The sequence below is a fragment of the Alternaria viburni genome (assembly GCF_023758015.1).
Source record: "Alternaria viburni strain BMP 2772 chromosome Unknown scaffold_3, whole genome shotgun sequence".
Taxonomy (NCBI): domain Eukaryota; kingdom Fungi; phylum Ascomycota; class Dothideomycetes; order Pleosporales; family Pleosporaceae; genus Alternaria; species Alternaria viburni.
Genome location: NW_026055772.1, coordinates 1,237,644 through 1,261,709, shown reverse-complemented (window position 1 = coordinate 1,261,709; position 24,066 = coordinate 1,237,644). Strand labels below are relative to the sequence as shown.

General features: G+C 52.6%; 9 protein-coding genes across 9 annotated transcripts; 4 read left to right on the top strand and 5 right to left on the bottom strand.

Annotated features, from left to right (window-relative positions):
* Positions 1-52: 52 nt before the first annotated feature.
* J4E79_002050 (uncharacterized protein) lies at positions 53-745 on the bottom strand (the record flags this gene model as incomplete). The annotated part of the gene is made up of 1 exon (XM_049350953.1): positions 53-745. One exon carries the CDS (start codon positions 743-745, stop codon positions 53-55), a length of 693 nt encoding a protein of 230 aa, XP_049214792.1.
* A 1,239-nt stretch (positions 746-1,984) lies between these two features.
* Positions 1,985-3,340, top strand: J4E79_002049 (uncharacterized protein; the record flags this gene model as incomplete). Its single annotated transcript, XM_049350952.1, has 1 exon — positions 1,985-3,340. One exon carries the CDS (start codon positions 1,985-1,987, stop codon positions 3,338-3,340), a length of 1,356 nt encoding a protein of 451 aa, XP_049214791.1.
* A 1,602-nt stretch (positions 3,341-4,942) lies between these two features.
* On the bottom strand, positions 4,943-6,553 carry J4E79_002048 (uncharacterized protein; the record flags this gene model as incomplete). The annotated part of the gene is made up of 2 exons (XM_049350951.1): positions 4,943-6,402; positions 6,502-6,553. The coding sequence occupies 2 exons, from the start codon at positions 6,551-6,553 to the stop codon at positions 4,943-4,945; spliced, it is 1,512 nt and encodes a 503-aa protein (XP_049214790.1).
* A 2,803-nt stretch (positions 6,554-9,356) lies between these two features.
* J4E79_002047 (uncharacterized protein) lies at positions 9,357-10,676 on the bottom strand (the record flags this gene model as incomplete). Its single annotated transcript, XM_049350950.1, has 2 exons — positions 9,357-9,406; positions 9,551-10,676. 2 exons carry the CDS (start codon positions 10,674-10,676, stop codon positions 9,357-9,359), a joined length of 1,176 nt encoding a protein of 391 aa, XP_049214789.1.
* Positions 10,677-13,147: 2,471 nt separating this feature from the next.
* Positions 13,148-14,958, bottom strand: J4E79_002046 (uncharacterized protein; the record flags this gene model as incomplete). Its single annotated transcript, XM_049350949.1, has 2 exons — positions 13,148-14,305; positions 14,506-14,958. 2 exons carry the CDS (start codon positions 14,956-14,958, stop codon positions 13,148-13,150), a joined length of 1,611 nt encoding a protein of 536 aa, XP_049214788.1.
* A 1,153-nt stretch (positions 14,959-16,111) lies between these two features.
* On the top strand, positions 16,112-17,413 carry J4E79_002045 (uncharacterized protein; the record flags this gene model as incomplete). Its single annotated transcript, XM_049350948.1, has 1 exon — positions 16,112-17,413. One exon carries the CDS (start codon positions 16,112-16,114, stop codon positions 17,411-17,413), a length of 1,302 nt encoding a protein of 433 aa, XP_049214787.1.
* A 719-nt stretch (positions 17,414-18,132) lies between these two features.
* On the top strand, positions 18,133-19,426 carry J4E79_002044 (uncharacterized protein; the record flags this gene model as incomplete). The annotated part of the gene is made up of 2 exons (XM_049350947.1): positions 18,133-18,193; positions 18,474-19,426. The coding sequence occupies 2 exons, from the start codon at positions 18,133-18,135 to the stop codon at positions 19,424-19,426; spliced, it is 1,014 nt and encodes a 337-aa protein (XP_049214786.1).
* Positions 19,427-19,567: 141 nt separating this feature from the next.
* On the bottom strand, positions 19,568-20,478 carry J4E79_002043 (uncharacterized protein; the record flags this gene model as incomplete). Its single annotated transcript, XM_049350946.1, has 4 exons — positions 19,568-19,713; positions 19,776-20,066; positions 20,121-20,198; positions 20,304-20,478. 4 exons carry the CDS (start codon positions 20,476-20,478, stop codon positions 19,568-19,570), a joined length of 690 nt encoding a protein of 229 aa, XP_049214785.1.
* Positions 20,479-21,808: 1,330 nt separating this feature from the next.
* J4E79_002042 (uncharacterized protein) lies at positions 21,809-22,672 on the top strand (the record flags this gene model as incomplete). Its single annotated transcript, XM_049350945.1, has 1 exon — positions 21,809-22,672. One exon carries the CDS (start codon positions 21,809-21,811, stop codon positions 22,670-22,672), a length of 864 nt encoding a protein of 287 aa, XP_049214784.1.
* Positions 22,673-24,066: the final 1,394 nt, after the last annotated feature.

The window sequence follows — 24,066 nt, the reverse complement described above, 5'->3', positions numbered from 1 at the left end:
GATATTTCAAGTTTGAGCCCGCGCCTAACCAAAATATGTGTGATTTGCTAATCTACGCTATATGACTATACCAGCGAGCGTCTAGCAACCATTTCTGCGCGTTCCGAAGCGGAGAGACGCATTCAGGAATGAACAAGTACCAATCACTATCCTCGTTCGTGGCCAGACAATTCGTCACCTTGGTAGACTCGTAGTACTCTGGATAGAAGCCGGCGTATTCCCAGTCAATGATGCCGGTCACGCGACACTGCCCTTCTTCAAGCTTTACTATAATATTTGCAGGCCGAAGATCATTGTGGCTGAGAACATGCTTCTGTGATAGGGGCGGGCAAAGACTTCGGAGGAATTTGATGTAAATTGGACTTCCATAATGGGGGTTGGAGAATTGCCAGTCGTCGAAATCTTCCGTAGTCCAAATAGGGTCGGTTGTGCGGCGAACATTTCTCCTCGCATCTTGGCAACCTTCTCCTGCCACACCTCCAAGTGGCATATCGTCGGGACGGGTCAAAGACCGCACCTCGATGAATATATCGTTCAGCTGCGCTTGGACTGAGCGCTTAAGGGAGTCATCTAATTTTGGCCAGACTGCTTCGAGTGTCGTGCCAGGCATGAGAGTCATAAAGACGAGGAAGCAGTCACCAAGGCGTGCAAGACCGAGTGGTCTTGGTGCAGGAATAGCGGGTTTGTGTTTCTCAAGGTATTGCAGGGTTGTGTATTCAGTCAAGTCGTCCATCTTCATTATCATCTTGAGAGCAATACCAGGACTGCACTTGAGGACGATGCTGTGTTTGCCCAACGGTGGCGTCCAGATAACTTCGCTCTGTTCAACCAATTTGCGGATACTGTGGGCAAGGGACGATTCGTCGTGGTCGCTTTCAATAAGGCCTCGGAGGGATTCAGAGAACGGGAACAGGACTGTGGCTGAGGTATGACTATAGAGAAATTGTCGAGCATCGTCAGGAAATGGCGAAGTGTCTATCTTGCGAGGCTGTGGATGTGGCTCATCCCAAGATGGAGCTGCAAGGCGTTAGCTTTAGTTTTACAACTAAAGCATAGTGATGCGAAGCCCACGAACCATCGGACTTTCGACCAGCAAGCCGACGTGCATACGAAGAGGGGATTTTGGATGCCAGATCTACTTCTGGATCCGCTTCTAACTCTCTTTGTAGCTTTCTCATAACCATTTTATTCAAAAACAAAGCCGAAGACCTGTCCACAGGGTCGACCCTGTCTGCTCTCTGACATTGAGGATGCATGCAGATGGCGTCTGTGTCGTGGGGTGAACGATGCATAGCGTCTGTGTTGTGAGGTGAAAGAAGATTCGTTTCAGCGCTAGTGTGTTTAGGTGATTTGAAGTCCACAGGTTGATAACTGTCGTGAGTCCTTGCAGTTGTTTGCGGTCTCGGTCAAGCGCGAGGTTCCAAGCCGGTACAAGCGGATCAAAGACGGGGCGATGCTATCCGCATCGGGCCTAGCAGGTGCTCCAAGCTTCGATCAACCACAGCGCCAACCCTCTTGTTATCTGCGCGTATGCATCACTCAAGCATTGTTCCAACAATGTCGCTGTCTGTGCTTTCATGGCAAGACTGCGATCTTCAGGAGTCGGCGCCGCTTGGATGTTGACGGTATCTCATGCCTGCGGGCCAGGAAGAACCTTGGATGACTCAGACACTGTCAAGCCGACAATGTAGCCGTAACTAGTCAGTATCCATCGCTCTCGATAGTCAGGTGACTCCGGGCACGGTCCGGAAGAGCCTGAACGAGAGGCGCATTGGCTTTCGTCAGCCATGTAGGTTGAGTAATACAGAAGCGGGGTATCTTACCACTCTGCTTGGTAACCTTAGAATGTTCTTTCTTGTAAGAATGCTCCCACCCGACGCGTGACCCGCCAAGCACACGAAACCTCACATGTGTTAGCTGACCTATACGTTGCTTCTGGCTTCCTCAACATCAACATTGCCATCGAACTGACTCTCGAGACTGCATGGCAAATACGCTAGCGAGTCGAGCAACACAGCCTCGTCTCCTCTACAGTTACATTGCTCAACCACATTTCTATAGCGATCACCATCATCCAGACCGCCAAAATACCCCGGATGGGCCCATTTCCATCGCGTTCACGAGATCGAGCCGTCGAAGTATCCACACCAATAACGACTTGGTGAAGGGCGTTGTCCACGTCAAATCACAAACCAAGGTCAAATACGTCACCATAAGCTTTATTGGCAAAACGACCTGTCGCATCGCGAGCGAGCGCAATCCTGCAAACCAGCATGTCTCCGAAGTTGAGCTGTTTTGCCAAGAGCAAACGTTATCGAGGAGGGCAACCCCCAGCGCAACCTGTCCTCCTTCGCGGGTAGAGTACCCCTTCGAATTTCGTTTTCCGGAAGCGGTACCAAATGCCACGAAGCTGCAAAACAATGCGTCATTCAAACCAGATGCTCTGTTCGAGCACGAAAGCGGCCATCCCCTTCCACCTTCGTTATGGTGGAACGAGAGCACGATATGTAACGAATACTTCCTGAGAGCACAGTTCGTCACGGAACAAGCTTCATTCACCCTAAGTCCCATTGTTGTGCAGCAACTCCGCTTTAGTCCGTCGGTACCGGAGCAGGGTCTTGCGCAACCAGCTGCTCTTGTCCCAGCACCACCAATACGCTTTGAGCGCAGATCGAGACCTTCAACTCCAGATCCATCAAGAGAGCGGCGTAGCTCACTAAAACGACTAAAGACAGGTCTGCGGGGTGGGGGGAAAGAAGAAGAGATATCCTCGACATCGCTGTTAGTACTCAGTGCACCCCCAGAGTATCGCGTTGGTGCTGCCAGCACGATCAAGCTATCACTGCAAGCAACGCTAAGCGACGGCGACACACAGGCAGCACCCGTGTATCTTCGCGGCATCCGCGCGCAAGCAATGACACACATCAACTTCCGAGTCCCGCTAGCATCTGCACCGAATGGAGAGATACGGAAAGAGAGCGTCGAAAAGTTCGACCTCTTCAATCAGCGATACAGTAAACCTGGAATAGAACTCACTTTGGATACTATCTTGGAGGGTTTTGAGATCAACAAGATTGTGCCTCCCACATTCAAAACATACGGTGTCGCACTTCACTATGACGTCAAGTACGACCTCTTGCTCGAATGCGCGGGCAAAGAGTCGGAGCATGAGATTGATATCGATAATGTGGTTATTGAGCCTATGACAAGACCTGGTGGGCATCTTGGGCCGCCGGAAGAGATGCCGCCAGTATGCGGCTCGGACGAGAGCTTTATATTGGAGGAAATGCTTCGGGATAGTGAGCCTGTGGCGGAGCAACCGCCACCTTATCATAGATAGCATATACGAATATCGTGTCAATCGGATGCTACGTAGCTCATACGACTGTCTATGATAACATGTATTGTGAATGTGAGCAATATAGCGTGCAGCCTTTGGTCGCTGGCAACGAACACGTGGCGCGCAGCATGGACAAACAGCGCCAGAATGAAGCTCTCCACTTCTTCTTGCGAGGACTGTTTATGATCGTATCTTTAATTTCTCGAATACAGGATTAACTTACTGAAATCGTTCGCACTCAACTCTTGCAACCCACCAAACCCCTAAGAGACCTTGAGCGCATCTACCCCAACATATCCACACGCACTACACTACCTCAACAATCCTCCATCTCCCCGAAGATGCCCCCAAATCCAGGTCTATACATCTGCCCCTGCGGTATGAACACGGGTGTCTGGCTCGTTGCTGGCGCGAGTAAATGCTCAATGTGCGGTTGGTCGTGGGGTATGTACGAAGCGGCTCGCGTAGCGGACGAGAAGAGGAAAGATGGGCAAGCTACGGACGGGCATGGAGATCAGAAGAATTAAGAGCCATGTGTAACGGCGTGTTGTTGCAAATACGAGTGGGCAGCTTTCGGAGGAGATGAAGTTGGAAAGAACATCGAGACTTCATATCTCAGTTCTTCTTGGGCGAACCTCTGGTCGCCCTGTGGTTTAGATAGCCTCGCCAATGTATGACTTGATGCAAACGCGCAGACCATTGAATGCATAAGTCCGTATGAATGCTCATATACTTCACACTTGTCATGAGGCGACTAACTTACACCTACAACTCCTCCAACATGTGGCTCACTCAACATTTCGAGGGTATAAATGCTGGAATACACAAGCTTGTCTCTCTACAACAAAAAACATACTCTTAGAGGTTTCGAGGTATCATCTATTCAATCGATAAGACACAGCAGGTATCACCAACTGCAAAATCCACAATTTCGGGATAGCAACACACGCATCCTCGCCGAGAACCCTGGATTCATATCGAGGAAGCCAATCAAACCAAACTCGAACACAAACTGCGTCACTATGGTGGTCTTGCCAAAAGATTACCACGACCTCATCGTCGACTGCACAGGACGCGAACGAGAGGCTTGCAGCAGCGAACAGAATCAGGATCAGACTCCACCAAAGAAAGGGCCATGCGATCACGACGACTGTGTTAAGTCACCTACGATTATCGATAAACAGAACGTAAAGGAGGGCGGAAAGCAGGAGAAGGAGGAAAAGCAAGACGGAGGGAAGACTTCAGGAAACTGACGCGGGCGCGAGAGACGCCGAACTGTCCTGATGAGGCCGAGGTCACTATGTGTCGGTAATCCTGTGTGTTTCAATCTGGGTGGGCACGGCAAAGTTTCACATCTTGTGGGGATGCATTGAAGTAATAGCAGTGAAATGCTTCTGTCTGGGAAGGTCATTGGTGAATACTCGGCTTAATGTGTGCATTAGAAAATAGATCTATTCGTCTCTCGATATTCTCAGATCCCATAAAGGGACACTCCATGTGAGAAGGTACTCGCAACACCCATCACCTCTCCGAAGCGACAAGAAAGAGAAAAAGGATATCATGTAATCAGACCTAAACACTCATACGTATATCTGCAACATCTCAAGGCCTCACACAAGCAACCATGAGCTTCTCGTAGTCGCCGCGCGTCTCCCCTTCTATCCTCTTGACCAAGTCCTTCTTGTAGACCTGCTTGTACGCGTTGCTGACGGCGTTCATAAAGTTCTTGTCCCAGTGGCAGCGGACGACACGTTGTACGAGGATCTCGTCCTTTGTACCTAGGCCAGCCATCGATTCCTCTAGACGGACGGCTTCAGCCTCGGGCCGGTTGGTGGCACGGTGGACAAGTAGGCGAAGTGCATCTTCCATGTGGCCTGAGAAAGCGGACTTGATCACGCTGTCGAGGGACTTGTGGAAGCGCTGTTGGTAAGAGTTTGCCATGGCTTTGAGCTGCGCGTCGTTTTTGCTGGTGAGGATCTGGCACACTTGAGGAACGTTCTTGCTAGCAAAGCCACCCATGCCAGCTTGAAGATCCGTAACAGCCTGCTCGATTTCTTGTGGGTTGACCGGGTATGAGTCTTCTGCGCGGCGGGCCGAGATGATCATGTCGTACATTTGTTCGGTTCCGGCACTGAGGTCGCCTTGGAGGTCTTTCTGTAGCGGCCGTTGGAATAGTTCTTGGTACTTTTGCTTGATGGCGTTGATGTCGGCGTTGCTTCGGCCGATAAGGATGTCGTCCAAGATGACCTCCTTTGTACCCATGCCCTTCATCGCTTCCATGAGGTTGTAACAGTCGGATACTAGAGGGCCGCGTGCAATTTCGACAAGTCCTTTCGCGAAGTAGCCGCTGGTCTCCTTCTCGAGATCTTGGACCATGTTTCGCATCAGGCGCTGGTCGTACTGCGCCCGAATAGTGTTGACCTGGATAGGATCCCTCTTCGCCAAAACCGCGATGAGCGCCTTTTCGTCAGTTCCGAATCCCTTCATTGCTTTACGGACAGCTTCAACATCTTTGCTGACGTCGATGTTGGCTACCTGCATGGGGCCATAACCGAGGGAAGCCTGAGTTGGTGGCCCGCCGAAACCCCCTGGCGCACCGAACTGGCCTTGGGGAGGTGGAGCACCGAATTGACCCTGAGGTGGGGGCGCACCGTATTGCCCTTGGGGTGGTTGCTGCCCAAACTGGCCTGGCGGAGGACCGGGTGGTGGTTGATACTGTCCTTGGGGCGGTTGTTGGCCGTATTGGCCTGGAGGTGGCGCGCCATACTGTCCTGGAGGTGGTTGCTGTCCATATTGACCAGGAGGTGGCTGTTGTTGATATTGCCCAGGTGCACCATAACCCTGTTGCGGGGGAGGAGCGCCATACTGGCCCTGAGGTGGCCCACCGTACTGATTTGGCGGCGGCGCACCATATTGACCTTGCGGTGGTTGCTGACCATAACCTTGTTGAGGCGGGTAGCCTCCGTACTGTTGGTTCTGCATTGGTGGCGGTTGTTGATAGCCTTGCTGTGGAGGTGGTTGATACTGTTGATGTTGACCGTAGCCTTGTGGCGGCGGGGCTTCTGTAAGATATTAGTACAAGATCAGGCTTCAGCGCCAAGTGTTGTAAGCCATTAAGGATGCAATGATCGCCGGGCTGTGAAGAGAGGGCCTCAACTTACGGCCCGGATACGGCTGCTGATAACCGCCTGGTTGGTTGTAGTTGTAGGACATGTTCAGCTGTAATTTAGGCAGGGTAATACAGGAACAAGCTCTAGAAGTAGGTAAGACCGACGTGCGACTCGGATAATAAGGCAGGTGGTATGGAAAAGAAGAGGGGAAATCACCAACTGCCTGCTAAAGAGTGGTTTGCACCAAAGCTTGCCGTGGCTGAGTCGTATCGCTCAGCCCTGCCAGTGGTGGGGTAGGGTCAAGAATTAGTTTGGCTCATGACGAAGACTCTGGCTTGGCATGGTCAGCCATCGGGTTTAGTGGCGTGGTATGCGAACACCTTCTGCCGCGTGGTTGGTACGGTGGGTAAGGCGGCCACTGCCCAACGCTAATCCGATGCTTAATCGGGTCGTTGCCTGTGGCGATGCACGCTCAGAAGACATATCGCAAGAGCACAGCCTCAGGGTCGTAACCATGCGCGAATGAATCTCCACTAGATTGTGGCTACATTGCAACGATGATATACTCGAGATAAGGTTGTGGCGTAGCTGCGACGATTTATAAGGGACTCATTCCGCGAAAACAGTTTACGTACGCTGCGCCTTGGCAAGTCACTTGGACCTCACGATCTATGTTCGCATGGAGAACAGCGTCATGCAGTATCTGCGGTACGCGTTTGTCCGCATCATAATGATCGCGCAAAAGTCCGCGTCAACTTGTGGGCTCTCTTTTGCACGAAATACTGCATCATACCCCCATTCAAGAATCGTCTATGTTTTGTAACTCGTGCGTATCGCGAAGACAAATGATAGATAATGCGATAATGTGCGATGGCTCCTCGGCCGCTGGCGCTGTGCCAAGCTTATGTCACAATCCCAAGCTTCGAAAAGATCGGCAACCCTCTCTCCTCTCCACCAACAACATCTGTTTACTGCACACCATCCTAGATCACTAACGCCAGGCACCCCAACGTTAATCCCAACCCGCCGGTGAACTTTCGGCCAAGACACTGACATCATAGCATGCGGCGCACGTAGCCCCTCATGTTTTCGCCGTCGATTGCACATCACGAGTATGCCTTGGCAGTCGGAAGCGATCTTGGGTGAGCACTAATTGGTCAGGAGCACCCATTGAATACTTTAGTTCACCGGGGAAGATTTAGCACGTGCAGGTGGACATAAAATCGGGGTGAGAACAGGACCGATGGAGGCGCATCATGGAAGTATAATAAAGCCAAGCCAGCGATCAATGTCTGGAGGATATTGACATAAATTGGGTGTGTTGGAACGATTAATTCGAGCTGCGACCAACTTCTTTCGAACAACCAACTTACCCGCCATCACCCCGAATTCTGTGATAGACGGGACATAGCCAGCCGCATACGCCATCCAGCATCGCCGATCACCAACCCTGAAACAGGGCACTTCCCGCGAGGCTACACTTAAGCATATCGCGTATAGGAAAGTCAGAGATATAAACGAGAGCAGAGCCGGTGCATGAAACAGCCGTCCTATCAGCCCGTCTTTCATCCATCAAACACCACGATGTCGTCCTACGACTCTGCCAGGTCGGGATATCAGCCCCATCCGCAATACTCACAACAACAACCACCCTATCCCACCACACCGGGACCGCCACAACCACAGCAACCAACCAACTACTTCCCACCGATCCCCGAACAACAACCCATCTACTCCTCTTCACCAACATCGCCCTACAACAGCGGCGCAATGATCTCAATGCCACAACCACACATGCCAACCCACCGGCGCACCTCCTCCTCCTCATCCTACAACAGCCAACGCCCCACACACCTCCAACCCACGCCCTCCCAAGCAATCCCAATCCGCCAACCGGACCCACATTCCTACCAATACCAACAACCCACCCATCTAGCCCCCGCCTCGTACCCACCACCCGTCGCCTACGCGCCACAGCCCGCACCCATCTACGCACGCTCTTCGTCGCAGCAAAGCCACTATTCGCACCACAGCACACACGCACACAATGCGCATGCCTATGCAGACGGAGAGGACAAGTACGAGGACGAGCACCATAGGCATCATGATCAGCATTATGGGAAGCTGGATCCGGAGACGGAGAGGGAGTATAAGAGGAGGTATGCGCGGGAGAAGGAGGTGGAGAGGAGGCCGACGTTGGGTGGCAGTGTACTGAGCATGATTGGGAAAGTCGGAGGGCTGCTTGGGAGCGATAGGCGGTGATGCTCAATGGCGGTGGTGTGAGCGCATGTTGAAAGTTTGGAAGTGATACCCCACGGATGTTTCCTTTTGTCTCGTTGCTTCGGTGGTGATTGTACGATAGTGGGAAGCGCCAGATTGGCGCTATGATATGACGAATTAACTCTTGGATGATTGAATGAAGTAATTGATCTTGAATTCGTCGTGCAATATGTATAAAGGTAGTGCTGCTGAATTGATCCCCTATAAACACCTCTCGCTTGATAGAGAGGAAGAAACGCTGTCGGACGCCAAGTAGTAATGCAGCCGATGAAACGTCAAAACAGAAACTTTTCGTACTTCAGCGCTTGAAGCCGATATGGAAGTGTTGGCCCTGCCCAACAAGTTTTTCGTGCCCATGTTCTCGCCACTTTCGTTGCCAACATGGAGGTGGTAGATAGGTTGCGATACTGACGCCCCAGCCGCAGCTCGCTGCTGAGGGTGTACGCAGGCCGGTGGCTTGTAGACCTCCGAGAATGTGTTGCCTCGGACGCGACACGGCATTGTCCGGCCCGTCGCGTCGCCTTCTGCCGTCCATTCCTTTCCCGACCCCGTGTAATATGCACTCTATGCGTATACGATTATGTAATTGGCGAGCTCGGTACAGACGATTCGTGGTCGTGATTCGTTCAGCTGAAGGTCTCGCCAATGTGACGCTCGCTTTCGGGTTTCCAGGTGCCTGTTACTAGTTAGTATTGAGGAAACCAGAGACTCGAGAGGGGTGTAATGGAAGGATGCGCGCGGCCCGACGTATCGTTCCGCGTGGTACTGTGCAGCGTAGCACGGCACTCACAAGGCGCGATAAGAAAAGATTGTCACGTACCTTCAAAGTTGTGCTTGACATAAGCCATTGGGTCGTCATCCTCGCCAGCGCCCATAGTCTTAATGCCGGGGCTGAAACTGGTGATAGGCAGCACAATGACGTCGCCGACCTTCTTGGGCGCCTTCATGCCAGTGAAGTTCTCCCATGTAATGTTGCCCTTGCTCGTGCTCATGTCAAAGTAGTCGGGGTTGTTGAAGTAGTTGAAGATGGTGTCGGTCCAGACGGCGGGCCCAGTGAACTCGATTATGCCCTTGTAGTCCTTGCTGAGTTTGCCGGCGCGCTTGCGGTCGAGTGTCTCCTGTGTGATATTCGCGACAACGTCGACGAGAACAGGGTGGCCAGGCTTAGACTGGATGGTCCACTGGCAGAACTGAACACGACGAGAGTACCACTGAGCCCAGTCTGGACGATCTGGGTCAGCCTCAATGCCAATGACCATTCCGTAGCTGTTTGCGGGCACATCGGAAGGTATCCAGTCTGACGCGGGCTTCAGTGCCGAAGTGTCAATATCCGAGTAGATGCCGCCACGAGCAAGTAGAATGAGGTAGCGGAAGAAGTCAGCCTTTAGGACAGGCACGGGGAGGGCGTTGTAAGCTTCGATAACCTCAGGGACGGAGGAGTAGAGGTGTCTGATCAGGTGTACCGCGACATCGTCGGTGATAACCTCGTGAACGAAAGACGGGTGGTGTATGCTCCAGCTGGCCTCTGGCTCGCGGAACATCTCGTCAAACTGACCCTGCGCCGGTGTGTACTTCCACGTCTGCCAAATGTATGCGGGCGTCTTTGCGTCGACGTCGTAGGGGAACTGGTACTCGAGCTGGTCCTTGAGCGGGCGCTCTCTCAGCTCGTCCATGCTGACCTGGGTTTTGGGCTTCTTGCGCGCGGGCGCATCGGGAGTGTCAAAGGTCTTGTCTGCCTTTTCGGTCGCCTTTTGCGCCTCTTTCGACTGCTGCTCCTTGGCCTTTGTGCGTTCTCTGTCTGCCGGGTTCACCCAGGCAGTGGGCCGGGGCATTTCCTTTGCATTGCGGAAGTTGGGGGTTGTGCTACCGTGGTGCTGCGACTTGAAGATGAAGAATAGCGTTAGACAGGCCAGGGAAAGCACAAGGGCCTTCTTGAAGGTAAGCATGGTGGCGGGCGCGGTGGAAGAGCAAGGCGAATAATGAGGAGAGGCGTCTTCGGTGGTGGAAACGGCGGGCACAGGTGGAACTCGATAGGGCCTAGGTGGGAAGATATACTATCAAAGCAGACGCCCTGGCTGGGTTTGGGGGTACAGAGGGAAAGCCGGCTCGCTGCTTCGGGCAGTCGTGACCTGGCGGGTGAAAGGGCTAGTGGTTGCGGTCGTGAGAAGGAAATGAGAGGTGGAACGCGCAATTCACGGACACGAGGGAAGAACGAACGACATGGAGAACGGTGAAAGGCGTAGAGGCTACTGAGAGCATGGGCGGCGGCGGCGATACCACGGGCTTTTTGAAAGAACCTCCAAAGGGCCAAAGCCAAGCAGGGGGTCTGCGAGTTTCACGTTCGCAGGCGCGCTAAGTGGCTAGCGTGCCTGTCGCCGGCGAATGTTCCATGGCCGACTCAACATCGCGGCAAAGCTTGTTCCAAATCAGTTGGCGCACCGAGTCGCCTGTAGGAATAACCCTGGTTGAATTACGACGCTGGGACGATCTCTCACGCATTTCCCACGCCTCTCGTGCATGCCGGGTGGAGAGCCTGGTAATGACAGGTACACCTCTTCGCACCTCGTCAGCCTCGAATCCCCACGCCCAGCTTGGCTGCGACGATGGGAATGCATGGCAACGGCCGTGAACTCCTCTTTCAGGTCTACGATCGTTACACCCAGGTTCCCATTACTCCCCCAACGCTTGACTCTGGCTCGTCTTCGATTCATTGTCGCGTTGACGCGCGTTGGCTCCAGGCTCGGAAGGAGCTAGGTGAAACGCCGCGTCCTACCTCTTGGAGCGTAGCCCTCCCGCGTCATTGTGTCCAGCTGCTGCCGCTCCAACATCGTTGGCTGGCCTCTCAGCTTCCAGACAGCTGCAGCTGCAGCACTGCGCTCCCGGTTGCTCTGGGACCTATCTGCCTAAGCTCATCGACTACAGCACGCTTCTGCACATGCCACGCTTACTGGTGGAAGTCTCGAACGGCGTCTTATCGCGACGACGAAGCCGCAGCTTCCTCATCCATCGCAACGTCATTGACACTCTATCTTGGATCCGCCCTCCCCGCCCGCGCGGCTTGGTGTACTAGCAATGCCCCGCCATTGATCCGAGTATTGCAATTCTTCCGACTTGCCATCAGATGCAGAGTGAGAAGGGCAGCTGCCGTCCTACAAGACACGGCTATGTTTCATATTGAGCGACAAGACCGCTGCGTATACGAGGTTGCTGCAAGATCCTCGAATAGCATGTCGATGTGACAGTACCCCGCGATACCTATACTATACAGATCGCTTGTCATCGTCTATCTTGCAAACTAACACGCCTCTCTCTCATGAACAACGGTCCGACGGCTCTACGATTCACTCTCGATCGCAGAGGCTTGCACCGAGGCATGACGACAGTACTCCATGGTGATCCAGCGGGATCCCTGGAATAACGGCTGCGCAAAAGTAACAACGTAAAGTATGTTGCTTCGCAACCGTGTCAATGCCCACTAAACCTCCGACCCTTATTCTTCTCCACAAACCCCACGATTACTCTTCATACCTCAAATCCATCTTCGGTCACTCGCTACCCGTACGCGTCAGCTTCTTCACGTCCAACTCTTGTCAGCGCAAAACGTTACAGTCTCGCGTGTCATAGTTTCAGATACCCGCCGCCGGGAACAACCTTCAACCGAAACGCACCCGTTTCTCGGCTAGGCACACCCGCGCTCAGGTTGGAAAAGCAAACAGCCGCGCGCACCACTGCCGTTGATGCCGTGCAGGGCTGACGGTTTCTGAGGCGGGAGAAGCAAAACACAACGTCTGGAGCTAACTGTGCCTGAAACTATAATGTATTGCGATTCGCAACGTCAAGTTCCAGACTGGCAATGCTGGTGAACGATATTATCTTGCTACATATCGCTGGACTTCGAATATTATTGGGCGATCTTAAGGCGTCGCATAGAATGCGAAGATTAGCATCCATATTCAGATCCGTATCGGTACAACGATCCACCGCCCACCCCGCTGCCTATGAATAGTATCACTGGCTGCGTAGAACTATCTTTACCAGCACTCCCCAGCTCCAATCTTCGTATCGCTCACTCTAACATCACGAACGTGTATTATAATCTCACCAAGCAATAAGCCTTATCAAGTAGCGCTATGCTTACACCGCTGCACGTACCCATCTAGATCCTTACCTAACGTACCTGCGTTAGCGAGTTGGGTAGTACAAAAAAGTGGATTTCCGGTTTTCATTAGCCTCATCTTAGAGATACGAGAAGTATCGTACAGTAGTTTCTCAACAAACATATCCATGATGGGTAAAGGGGTTCAGGAGAATCGACGCGTTGGGGTTTTCCACGGGTTACTGCTTCGAACTAATGGAAGTAGATGAACTAACGTCAATGCTGGCTCCAGGTGTTTGACATTTCCCGTGAATGAGGTGCTCATACAGCTTTCTCATCGGAGCCTCCCCATCCAAAGTCAATCCGACACCAGGCTCCTTCTCCTCGCTTGCGCACGCCCTGGATTTCCATGCCAACCAGCCTGGCCACTTTCTCTCTGTTCACCCACTCCGCCACCGCATGGCCCGTCTCGTTCGGGTTCAAACGCCAGGCTTCTTTGTCCCTGTTGTCTCTGAGCCAGCGAAGTAATTGCACAGGTACGATACCTGCGGGCATATTCTGCAGACTCTGGTTATCGCTTGGGATCCAACCTTGGAAAAAGTTGATATATGTGATGCGACGCCAGGCATCATTCCAGTCTGGACCTGGGATGCCGTTCTGCGTGCTCCATTCTTCTGTGTTTCCGTTTATGTCTGTTGGCGTGCGACCGGGGTGCGATGTGAGGGCTTTGAGCCAGTTGCAGCCTTCTAGATCGAGCCATTGTAGCGAGTATGTGTCTTTTGAGAAGCGGCGGAGGATGTTGGTGGCTTCGTGCCAGTCGTCGTCGAGGTCGGAGTAGAAGTGCGATCCGCCCAGTGATACGCTCGTGTGCTTTGAGATCATAGATGTAGTATTTGCGTTTGGTGTCATCGAAGGCCGTGGCCAGTGCGCGAGCGAAAGGTGTGTGATCTTGTTGAGGTTGGGCGAGATACGCAGTAAGTCAGGCCATGAAGCCCATTGCCCAGGTTTCGCAAGGGAAAGCCGGCTCAGGTTGCTGAAGTAGGGCGTTTGGAGCTTCATTGCTGGTACCAAGGGTGCCGTTGGACTTTCTTGTATTTCCTCTTCCCAGGAGTCGGCGACGTCGTCCGTTAGGCGGAGCGAAGCGACGTCTACAGTCGTTATAGCACTGGATATGGGACGCTTGACGCATTTTCCAAGATCGGTGATCTTGAAGCTTTCGCTCAGCAGTCCGCTGAGATCAAGGAATTGGACTTCGTCCCACCCCGCTGTGCCAGTCCCCTCTTCATCCTGGAACAGGATCTTGAGCGACTTGAAATCCAAACCTCCCTGCCCGTATAGTGTGAGATAGCTCAGTAGCGCTTCTTTCAGGGATATGGGTAGCGATGGAATGTAGTGTTGTTCGTACTCGGAAAGCTCCTCCCAGTGTTGCGCAAACGTCCGGAGACATTGGTGGACGAGGCTTCGCGGCGGTGGTAGGCGCTGTCATGAGTAAGAAGCCTGAATTGTTAAGCCTGGAAGACTAGATGTGCTAGCACGCCACCTCTCACGACAAAGAAACTGAACACCTAGGAGCCTACACTGACGCTAGACATTCAAGACTGGATCCTCCTACGCCAATGTAGGCTCCACGGTGTTCAATTTTCCCATCGACTGAGGTGACGCGCTGGGGAGCATCGTACCTTCAATTCCTCGTTTGTGACCCTAGCCAGCGTGGCAAACCTCACGGCGCCCTTCTCTGAATCGGCCTTCTTCTTCCTCGCGTACGCTGGCGCATGCCGACTCGTCTGCAACCAGCTTGTAGGCGCCGCGGGGCCTGGTGGGGGTCTCACACCACCCATGACCCTCCGCGTGCGTGTGTTCGCCTTTGGTTTGGGAGCATTAACTTCGGGTATGTGCAGGATGCGCCGCAGCTCTGGCGGAACGGTACGACTGCTTACTACCGAGGTGAGCTCATCCCGCTGTTCGGGCGTTGCTCTCGGAGCTTGTTCGCGACGCAGCTGCTGGATGCGCTGATTGACGGTTTGGGGTTCAGACGACGAGGACGAGGATGCGGGGGAGCGCGAACTCTGTAGCGAGGGGTGAACGTAAGACGGTTTTGCTGTTGTGTACGAGGGCGTGTGCTTCTTGGGCATGGCACCGACGACGGTTGCTGCTGCTGCGCGTGGAGCCGGAAGCCGCCTGGTGCTGGTGCTGGTACGCTATATGAGTGACTCCAGGGTAAGCGGGGATCAAGGCAGGTGAGTCAAACAGCTATGACTGGATCAAAGAAAGGGCTGAGTGCTACAAGCCCTGCAAGAATGTTGATAAAGCAGCGACGATGGGATGGTGACTCAATGCGATGCATGCGCAGATGCCATCAGATGCGGCCATGTTCCGGGCTCGTCATCGCGCCACTTCGGCTGTGGCGCGCGCCAACACGCCTGCGCACGTGTTGGAGCGACTATTGATTTTGACCCGTTAACTGTCGGAAGGAACGTTCGTCCCGTATGCTAGATGGTGGGAAGGAACCGAGCGATCATATAGGCCCTCGGCAATCTAATCGTGATGATGGCAAAACCAACCGTACGGTGTAGCCAGCCTTGGAAACTTCTCCAAATTGGCACGGGGGAGGCGGAGTTGCCACCGTCTGTCAAGTCGCTGTCACTGTCAACAGTCACGCTAAACACGCGGGAAGCACATAGTTCTGTCCAGACCGTCGCTCCTCACCCTTTTATCTCTCTCCTTCTCCTATCCTCACAAACGAAGAGCAGAAGCTGACACCGTGGTTGTCGCTCATGGCCTCATTCGCTGATACCGCCGAAACCACCGAGTGGCATGGAATCTTCCATACTTTTTGATCACGGATTCCCCCTATTGACCCGGCATTAATGGGCTTCATTTCTCGTGATCGCGACTACAGGCATGGCAATCTTGCGCGCCCCGTCATCGCCCTGAGTACCAAGCACCGACCCACGCGCATGCTGGTCTGCTAATTTTATCTTCCTGGTTACTGGTTACTGGTCACTGGTCACTGGTCAGCTACGGCAGATCCTCGTAAGGCAAGATCCGCCGTTTTGGTGGAGCTCAGCTTTGGCCGCTCAAGCCCGCCTCATCTTGAGCGCGCGTCGTCGCTCCTATCTTTTTTTCTCCCTCCACCTTTTCTTGTTTGTCAACCACGACGCTGCCACTGACGATGACATGACCTGCCTTCCGGCGTTGCTTTCGTTTCCACTTCCACCCTTCGATTAGCGATGCGATAATACCCTTGGAGCATTTTCACTCTCGTTTACAGTCTAGTCGCACATTATGCATTTCTCGCCTTCCCGCCTGGTCATAGGCATCGCCGTCTTCGTCGCTGTTAGCTTCTTCTACACTATCAACTCGATATCCGCACGCGATCCTACCTCCATCTTCTTCAACCCGCGCAAAGGCTATGCTCCCCGCTATTCCGCCGTCAGACGCCAGCAGGCCGAGTCATTCGTCGAGTCCTACAACCCCGCAAACGTAACCAAGGCCGGCCCCGAGAAGCAGCGGAAGTTATGTGTGGGCATATCTTCATACCAGCGCGACGGCGCTCAGTATCTACCGGATGCTGTGGGCTCGTTACTGGAAGGCCTCACGCCTGAGGAGCGACAGGAGATATACCTCATCGTCTTCATACCCCACTCGAACCCCGGGGCACACCCTGCGTACAACGAGGAGTGGCTATCTGGTCTTGCCGACGAGGTTTTGACCTACGGATACGGCTACGACCGCATGCAGTACATTCGGATAATGGAGGCACGAAACAACTATATCGAGAAGGGTTTGTTCGACTACCAATACCTGTTGAACAAATGTACGGAACAATATACACCCTATGTTGCTCTTTTCGAAGACGACACCGTAGCCATGGACGGCTGGTACCACCGTACCCTCGGCGCCATCCACGAAGCCGAGCAACAAGCCGCCTTACAGCGCGCGAAACCCGACTTCCTCTACCTACGCCTCTTCTACACCGAAGAGTTTCTCGGCTGGAACGCCGAGGAGTGGAAGACGTACTTGAAGAACTCAGTCTACGTGGCCCTCGTGCCCACGGTCGTCATCCTCTTCCTCCGCTTCGCACAACCCACCACTAAACTCACCCTCGCCCTCATGACCCGCCGCACTTTCTTCGCCATGTACACCACACTCGCCCTTCTCATCCTCATATACTTCGGCCTCGGCCGCATCACCGTCCAGCCCATGGCCGTCGGCGTCCACGAGATGCCGCGCTTCGCCTGCTGCAGTCAAGCCTTCGTCTTCCCCAACGTCAAAGCCGGCGAACTCGTCGAGTACTTCAAAGAACGCCATCTAGGATACATGGACGTCATAACAGAGGACTTTGCCAACGAACGCAACGAGCTGAGATATGCAGTCACACCCAGTCTAGTCCAACATGTGGGAAGGAAGAGCTTCCACGGTGACGATGTTGGTCCGATGAGCAAGTGGATGTTGAGTGTGGCAGAGAAGACGTGGAGTTTTGCGTTTGAGAAGTTCGACTGGAGGGCGCTAAGGAGGGAGCATGAAGAGGTTGCGAAGATGAGGAGTGATGCGAGAGATCCGTTTGCTGGTGGGCTGGAGATATAGATGCGCAACTGGAGTAATGATTTCCTATAGACTACTGATATGTTAGATAGAGATATACCCATGAATTTGTCAATGTATTTTGTTTCAATGAACCCAACACAGCTTTTACTTGTTCTTGTGATGTGCACACCTGTTGAGATCTCATCATGTCTTCCATCAAACCACTTGTCCGGGACGCATGCGTGAAAGTCATTTGGCATAATGGAAACCAAGTCATGCATACTAGAATGTACTACTGTTCGAATTAGTTGAGAAGTAAAGTCGACTTAAATAGTAGCCGTGCACTTATTGGGGCTGGGATTTTGGTGATTGGCCAGTCTTGGCTGCTCGTTGGTGGTGAACCGGGAAGTGGAAGTGATAGCTTGCTCGTCAACGCACGCTTTCGTGGGCTGTGAAAGGTTCCAAAGAACAGTCGCTCACATCTTGGTGTGCCGGAGTTATGTGTGGACCGACTCCGGGTCTGATCTTGCTTGACGCCGTGCCGCTGAAGCGTCACTCATGGCCTGACTGAGGGCCCAGATGTGCCGAGATTGACACGTCGCAGTATGGATCTAGACTGCGTTAGTTAAGCTCATTTGTGCGGGGTCGATAAGGGTTTACCTGCTTCTTCTCCCGTCGCTGTCTCTTTCTTCACCCTGCTCCTTCACTCCAACCTTTTGCCCACCCACACCATCTGAACACCTCAATATTTCACTATCTGACGAAGCTGATTGTGCGAAATGTCTCAAAACTACTCCGCTTCTCATCAAGTCACGTCCTGCGCTGGATACGATGTCATCGGTAAGTTCGCTCGTTCGACTTTTGCAGCGACGACGTGGAGCAACCACAACATGTAGAAACGCGGGGAGCGGAGTGTAGGGGCTGCATCAATGAGTATAACACATCTAGAATTGTGTTGAATGGAATAGGACTGCAGTACTACACGAAACTGGGATTTTTGAATGTTTCGTTCAAATCGTTGTTGACGATTTGGTGTTGGTATTTTCTCGTAATTTACGAGCTTCTATCACAAATCACAACACCAAACGTCGATACAAGCACTCGCTAACACCATTCTTAGGGGTCGAAGATTGGTTAAAGTTCATTCGCAACGGGCCAACGAGCGTTGACTTCGATCTCCAGCCTGGATATCTCATCGACCGCACTCAAATGCCCGACTTTTATCGCCAGATGAATCATTTCGCCACCCCGGGCCCGATCAAAGAACTCGCTTTCAAGCTATTCAATCACCAAGGTCACTTGAGAGAGGAATACAAAGAGCACATCGTCAAGAAAGGGTCTGGCATCTGGGGTTCGGAGCTAGACACTGGTCTTCTCCTTCTACTCAACGGTACCACGACAAATCATGCCGCTCGATGCCACGGTGGGAGCGCACGCATCATGCGAAAGGTACTAGAAGGGTTCTCAGATCATTTCAAGAAGCCTGTGTATGCATTCGTCAATTCATGGGAAAGCACTGCAAAGGGGTCGACTCCTTGTACCTTTCACGATGACCAAGAACAGAGATTTCGCGATCTCGGCTTCCGACGTGTGGGCAACACGAAATTCTTCGCCTTGTCGAGCGACGCCAGTCATCCGTGCCATCGCCTACCCGTAGTAGATGATTTCGATCCTGCGCCTTTACAGCCATCAAAAGGTACCGAGGACTTCATGAACATTGTCGTCGACGCCCTTGCATCTCCAGACCACTTGTTCCGCGAAAAGCTCGATACTAAATATAATGAGATGAGCGCGGAGGAGATCTCTGGGGTTGTCCTACACTCTTCAGGTGGCAATCTCCTGCACATTGTTGCTCTCAGTGGGATGTACCAAAGTGCAGCTTGTATGGTAGCTCGCTGGCCTGAATTGCGTAATGCGAGGAACGATGCGGGTGAAACCCCGCTTGAGGCTTTGGAATGGCTAATTGAGGAGGATGCAATGAGACTCGAATATTTCGATGCGAAGGATCGATTCGATCATGGATGGATCACGCCCAAGAACACTGAAGAGACCTTAGCTGCGCTACGTGGATAGTTAGCTTACCCATGAGGTTAACAAATTCGTCCGGTAGAACGATCCTCACGAACGCATCAGATGATTAGAAAACGTGTTGGACTTTGTAATATCTCAACTAAAGCAATTTCTGTACGCCGCGCAGACGTGGACTGTAGAGAACTATGACGCTGGGCCATTGCCAGTCTGCTCTTTGCCCTCGTCGCCGCTCACTGGGGTATACTCAGCTCCAACCAGCTTCGCAAGCTCTGAGATGTTGGTGTGATCAACCGTGTTCTGCATGCGGTACATGTACTCGCATTCGCCATCTATAAGTTATTTCATTAGCACTTTGACTGGGAAAGAATGATTGACATCTGACTACACTTACCAGCCGATAAAACCACCTCGCCGCCATTCAATGCCTTCGGTCCCACAGAGTTCACATGTTGTAGATTACCCAACGCGCCCTTGATGCCACCAAAGATTCTGGACATAGTGCTACCCGCGTTGCGCATGTAATCTCGCTGTTCATCACCGGCTTTGCCCTCGGCCAGATTGGACTTGAACTGGAAGAGCTTGTGCAGCCGAAGACTTGGGTCAGTGTAGATTGGGTACTTGGACGAAGTGTTGGCAGCATAGGTATCGATGGGCTGATAGGAGCCGCATCCTATGACGAGCACTGGACACTGTCTGTTAGATAAATGTGTGATGACTCCGCACAGTCAATGCTTACTCTGCGTATTGGAAGGGAGATTTGAGGGCGGTATAGACTCGCTAATACAGCGGACGTACGCTTGGCAGTTTAAACACCCTGTCGTTGTTAGAATCCTTCACGCATCCTAGTCTTCCACCACCCTTCTGATCGAGATGATGCGAGCGTAGTAGCACATGAACACTGCGGTTGAACAGCACTCACAGAAATGCCGAGTGAACACCAATACAGTCCTCTGGCCTTTGACCAGTTCGCCCAACGTCTTTGTCTTGCCTTCGCGATCGTACACATCAACTTTGAGCGCTTCCGACAACTCCTCGGCTGTGGGCAGTTTACGTGCGCCAGTCACGTCGGCGGATTCGGGAGCAGCGGCAGCCATCATGTAAGGCTTTGCATATAATGGTGGGTCTATCTCGAGTGTCTGTGGACGTTGGCAGCGCGTTGTTTGCTGTCTATGGTCATCCCTTGGTCTTGGTGATGACGATTGCGGGTGACGGGAGCGGCATGGCGTTGCGCTAATGGTGGCGCTAGGATCGATGCGATATAGTGCGACTGTCCTGAGTGTGAGGCTGGAGCTCTCGATGTTATTCTTGTTCAATGGCACCACATCACGTCGTTGCGAAACGGAACGACTCATTGTGAAAAATGTCACTTCTTGCTACAACGCATGCGCTGAATGCTATGTCGCCGACGATTTGCTTGCAGCGCCGTTTCACGAACTTTGAGTCATCCACCATAGCAGGAAAGACAGAGACGAGAAGCTGCGACGGGATTTCAACCAGGGACGAAAGTGCACGAGGCTCGATACCATTGTCGCGCAAAGCTTAGCAGAACCTGCCTTTGGCGACTAGGATCTGGACTACCACTTGCACACACCGACTGTGCCAGCTCAGCCTCGCCCTCCAGCACGTTCCAAATCGCGGCCGCCGGGGCATGCGACAACAACGAAGCGCCGTTCGTGATGGTCTGGAAGCGGAGTGTCCGGACGCGGGGATTTGTTTTCATGGAGACGATCGGCTAGCCGAAAACCACGTCACAAACTCACAAATCTTCCGGCCACATCGTATTCGGCACATGGGACTACCCGGGTAGACAGTACGTGCATCCCCAAAGTAACATCAAATGTAGTTTTACCTTGCAACTTCGTCCTATTTTGTCACCGCTGCTCGGATGACAGCCGAAGCGATTACTTTTCAAGCTTCGTCAAGCTCGATTGACAGGTGCTATTCTATAGTTGGCTGCTAATAATGGAGCGGCTAGTCGTTAGCTGCCCATCAAGCCTCGCCGGGATGCATCCGAACTATCGAAAAAGACCCTTAACCAGAAAACGTCGCTCGTGTTAAGCGCAATATCGTCATATCATGCGACTGAGCCTCGTATTGCGGCGCAACAAGAGCCGAACGTCGTAGAAGTCCCGCTTGCGAGCCAATGAGATCCGAATCGCCTCTCCGAGAGCCTCACGAGAGCCACAACATGGCACCAGGGCTAAGCAAGGACGTGATCAGCTGTACTTCCTCCGTATATCCGGTCACACTCCGTTGCTACCGACAATCAGGATGACATCGTGGTGGCCATGCACATGAAAGATATATAGTCCAGCCACCGCATCTCCAATTGTTTGCATTCTCATCATCCATCGACAGCCAAGAACAACTACCAGCATCTCCCCAACACACACAACACAATACCCAAAAGACATTCTCGCCAACATGCTCGCCAAATCTGCCGCCATCGCGTTGATCCTAGCATCCGCTGCATCAGCATCTCCCACTCTTCGCATGCGTGAGGATAAGTGCACAATCGCCTACGACTCATGCGTCGCCGCAGGAACTGCTGAAGTCATCTGCTCATGCGACCGGACCGCTTGCTACGGTGAGGACGCCGCGCGCATCCGCGAATGGTGCTCATCTCAAATCGCCCTCCTCCCAAAGACAACCTCAACAGCTACCTCAGCGGCGGCCTTCTCATCTATCTCCGGCATCCCCGGTGGCTGCAACCCAGCTCACCCCGGATCGTGCCCTACACCAACGTCCGCTCCGGCTGCCACTTTCTCATCCATCTCTGGCATTCCCGGAGGCTGCAACCCTGCCCACCCAGGCTCATGCCCTACGCCATCCGCTGGGTCCCAGCCCGCCGCAGTCCCTACGCCAACTGCTGCACCTTGCCCTGCGGTAACCGGAACACCAAACTCCAGCCCCAAGCCCGTTGAGGGCAAGACGTGGACCGTCTCGAACCTAAGCCGCTACTGCATCGACGGAAACTCGGGTTGCGACTACAACTTCGATTTCACCGCGGATGGCAAGACCGAGCACTGCACTGTTATCCGCATGCCGGGCTCCAACGCTGCTACCGAGAGCTGGTCCAACCAGTCATGCGGTACTGACTTGACAGTCTCTTGGGGATACACCGCGCAGCCCGCGCCCGCATTCGCTGTTATCACTGTCAGCAAGTGCAGTGAGCTTGCTTGGTTCGGCGTTTCTGATGTCAATGGCGGAAAGGTTTCTCCCAGCAGCCCCTTCGGCTCCGGTGACTTTGGCACCCTGCCGGCTTCGCCTGTTTACACCTACTACTAGAGCAATGATGTGTGATTGATGAGACGAAAATGATGGATTTTACGAAATGAGTAGACTGAGATTAATGTAATGGCTCCATATAATAACAGACATGATAATTCAGAGATGACCGCCAACTCTTATAGTGAGCACACATCACGCTTTAGCGTTACATTTATGTGTGATTAGTCTGTGCATTGAACGAAAGATAGTGCAGTTGTACATTGTAGTCCTGGGTACAAAACCGTTGGTATAAGCAGTGGTAGCCCTCTTTTTTCTCAGCATCATACTAATATGAGCTCTTCGTCCTCTTTGTCCTCCCAAAATGATTTTAAATAGTCATCAAGGAAATCATTCGGTGCGTTACTGTCCCATAACCTTCTCTCCACTTGACAGGTTCCCATCACAGTGAAACGATTGTTTCCACAAGGCCGTAATGTAAGAAGATGTGGGTATCCCTTCAACGTATAGATCATGTCACCATCACAAGGTTGTCCGACATGGCCAATGTGGCCACCCTCTGTCAAGAAGAGCTGTCTGGTATTGACGAGGTAGGTCAGATACCGTAAATCAGACAGACTTTGACTTCCCTCCACCACAAGAGATCTCCCAAGCTGATCTGCATATCTGTCGTAGACATCTAAGAGAGCCTTGTTGGTGTAGTCTGCTCCACGGAGCTCGGAACGTATGTCGTTGACGTCAGGGAGATAACTCCTCGTCAAGAGAATATTTAGAAGACGCTCACGATCACAGCAAGATTGGTATTCTTGTATGGATGCTAGGCGTTGGTCAAGCGCTAGGTAATCTTCGAGGTTCTCATCATACCAGTGTGTAGATCGAAACCGAAATTCTGGTGTGAAGCATCTTGTTATCGTGTCGAAACGCACACCTCTTACAAGTAGTTCACATGGATTTGGTGTTTGGACCCACTCATGTTGACTGCGATTAAAGTAAAGAGTTCCTATTGAATTAATCACAAGAAGCGGTGTCGAAACTGGTGCTTTCCATTCTGGGATCCAAGATGGCAGATTGCTGGATGACAGCCGGTGTGTTCCTTCTCGTCCGCAATATGCTAGTATTTCCAGAGAGCCCGTGGATCGGACGACAGAGTTCGCAGTATTGATGAGCGCCTCTTCGTAAGAAGAACGGTAATCTGCCTGGATGAGTACAGCACCATCGACTAGCGTTTGTAGGCCTAAGAATGCATATATAGAATCCCTGGGGTCGGTTGTCTGCAGCACTGGAGAGACCTTTGAGATTGTGTAGAGGAAAGGCATAAACTTGTCTTCGAGGGCATGCGATATAGTGTGCCAGCTGCGATGCATTATCGTAAGAGTTTTGTAGCCACGTGTCGAATTGATGTCACGATACGAAGTGACTTGCGATGAGCCCTGCGCCAGCTTTGAGGATCTAGT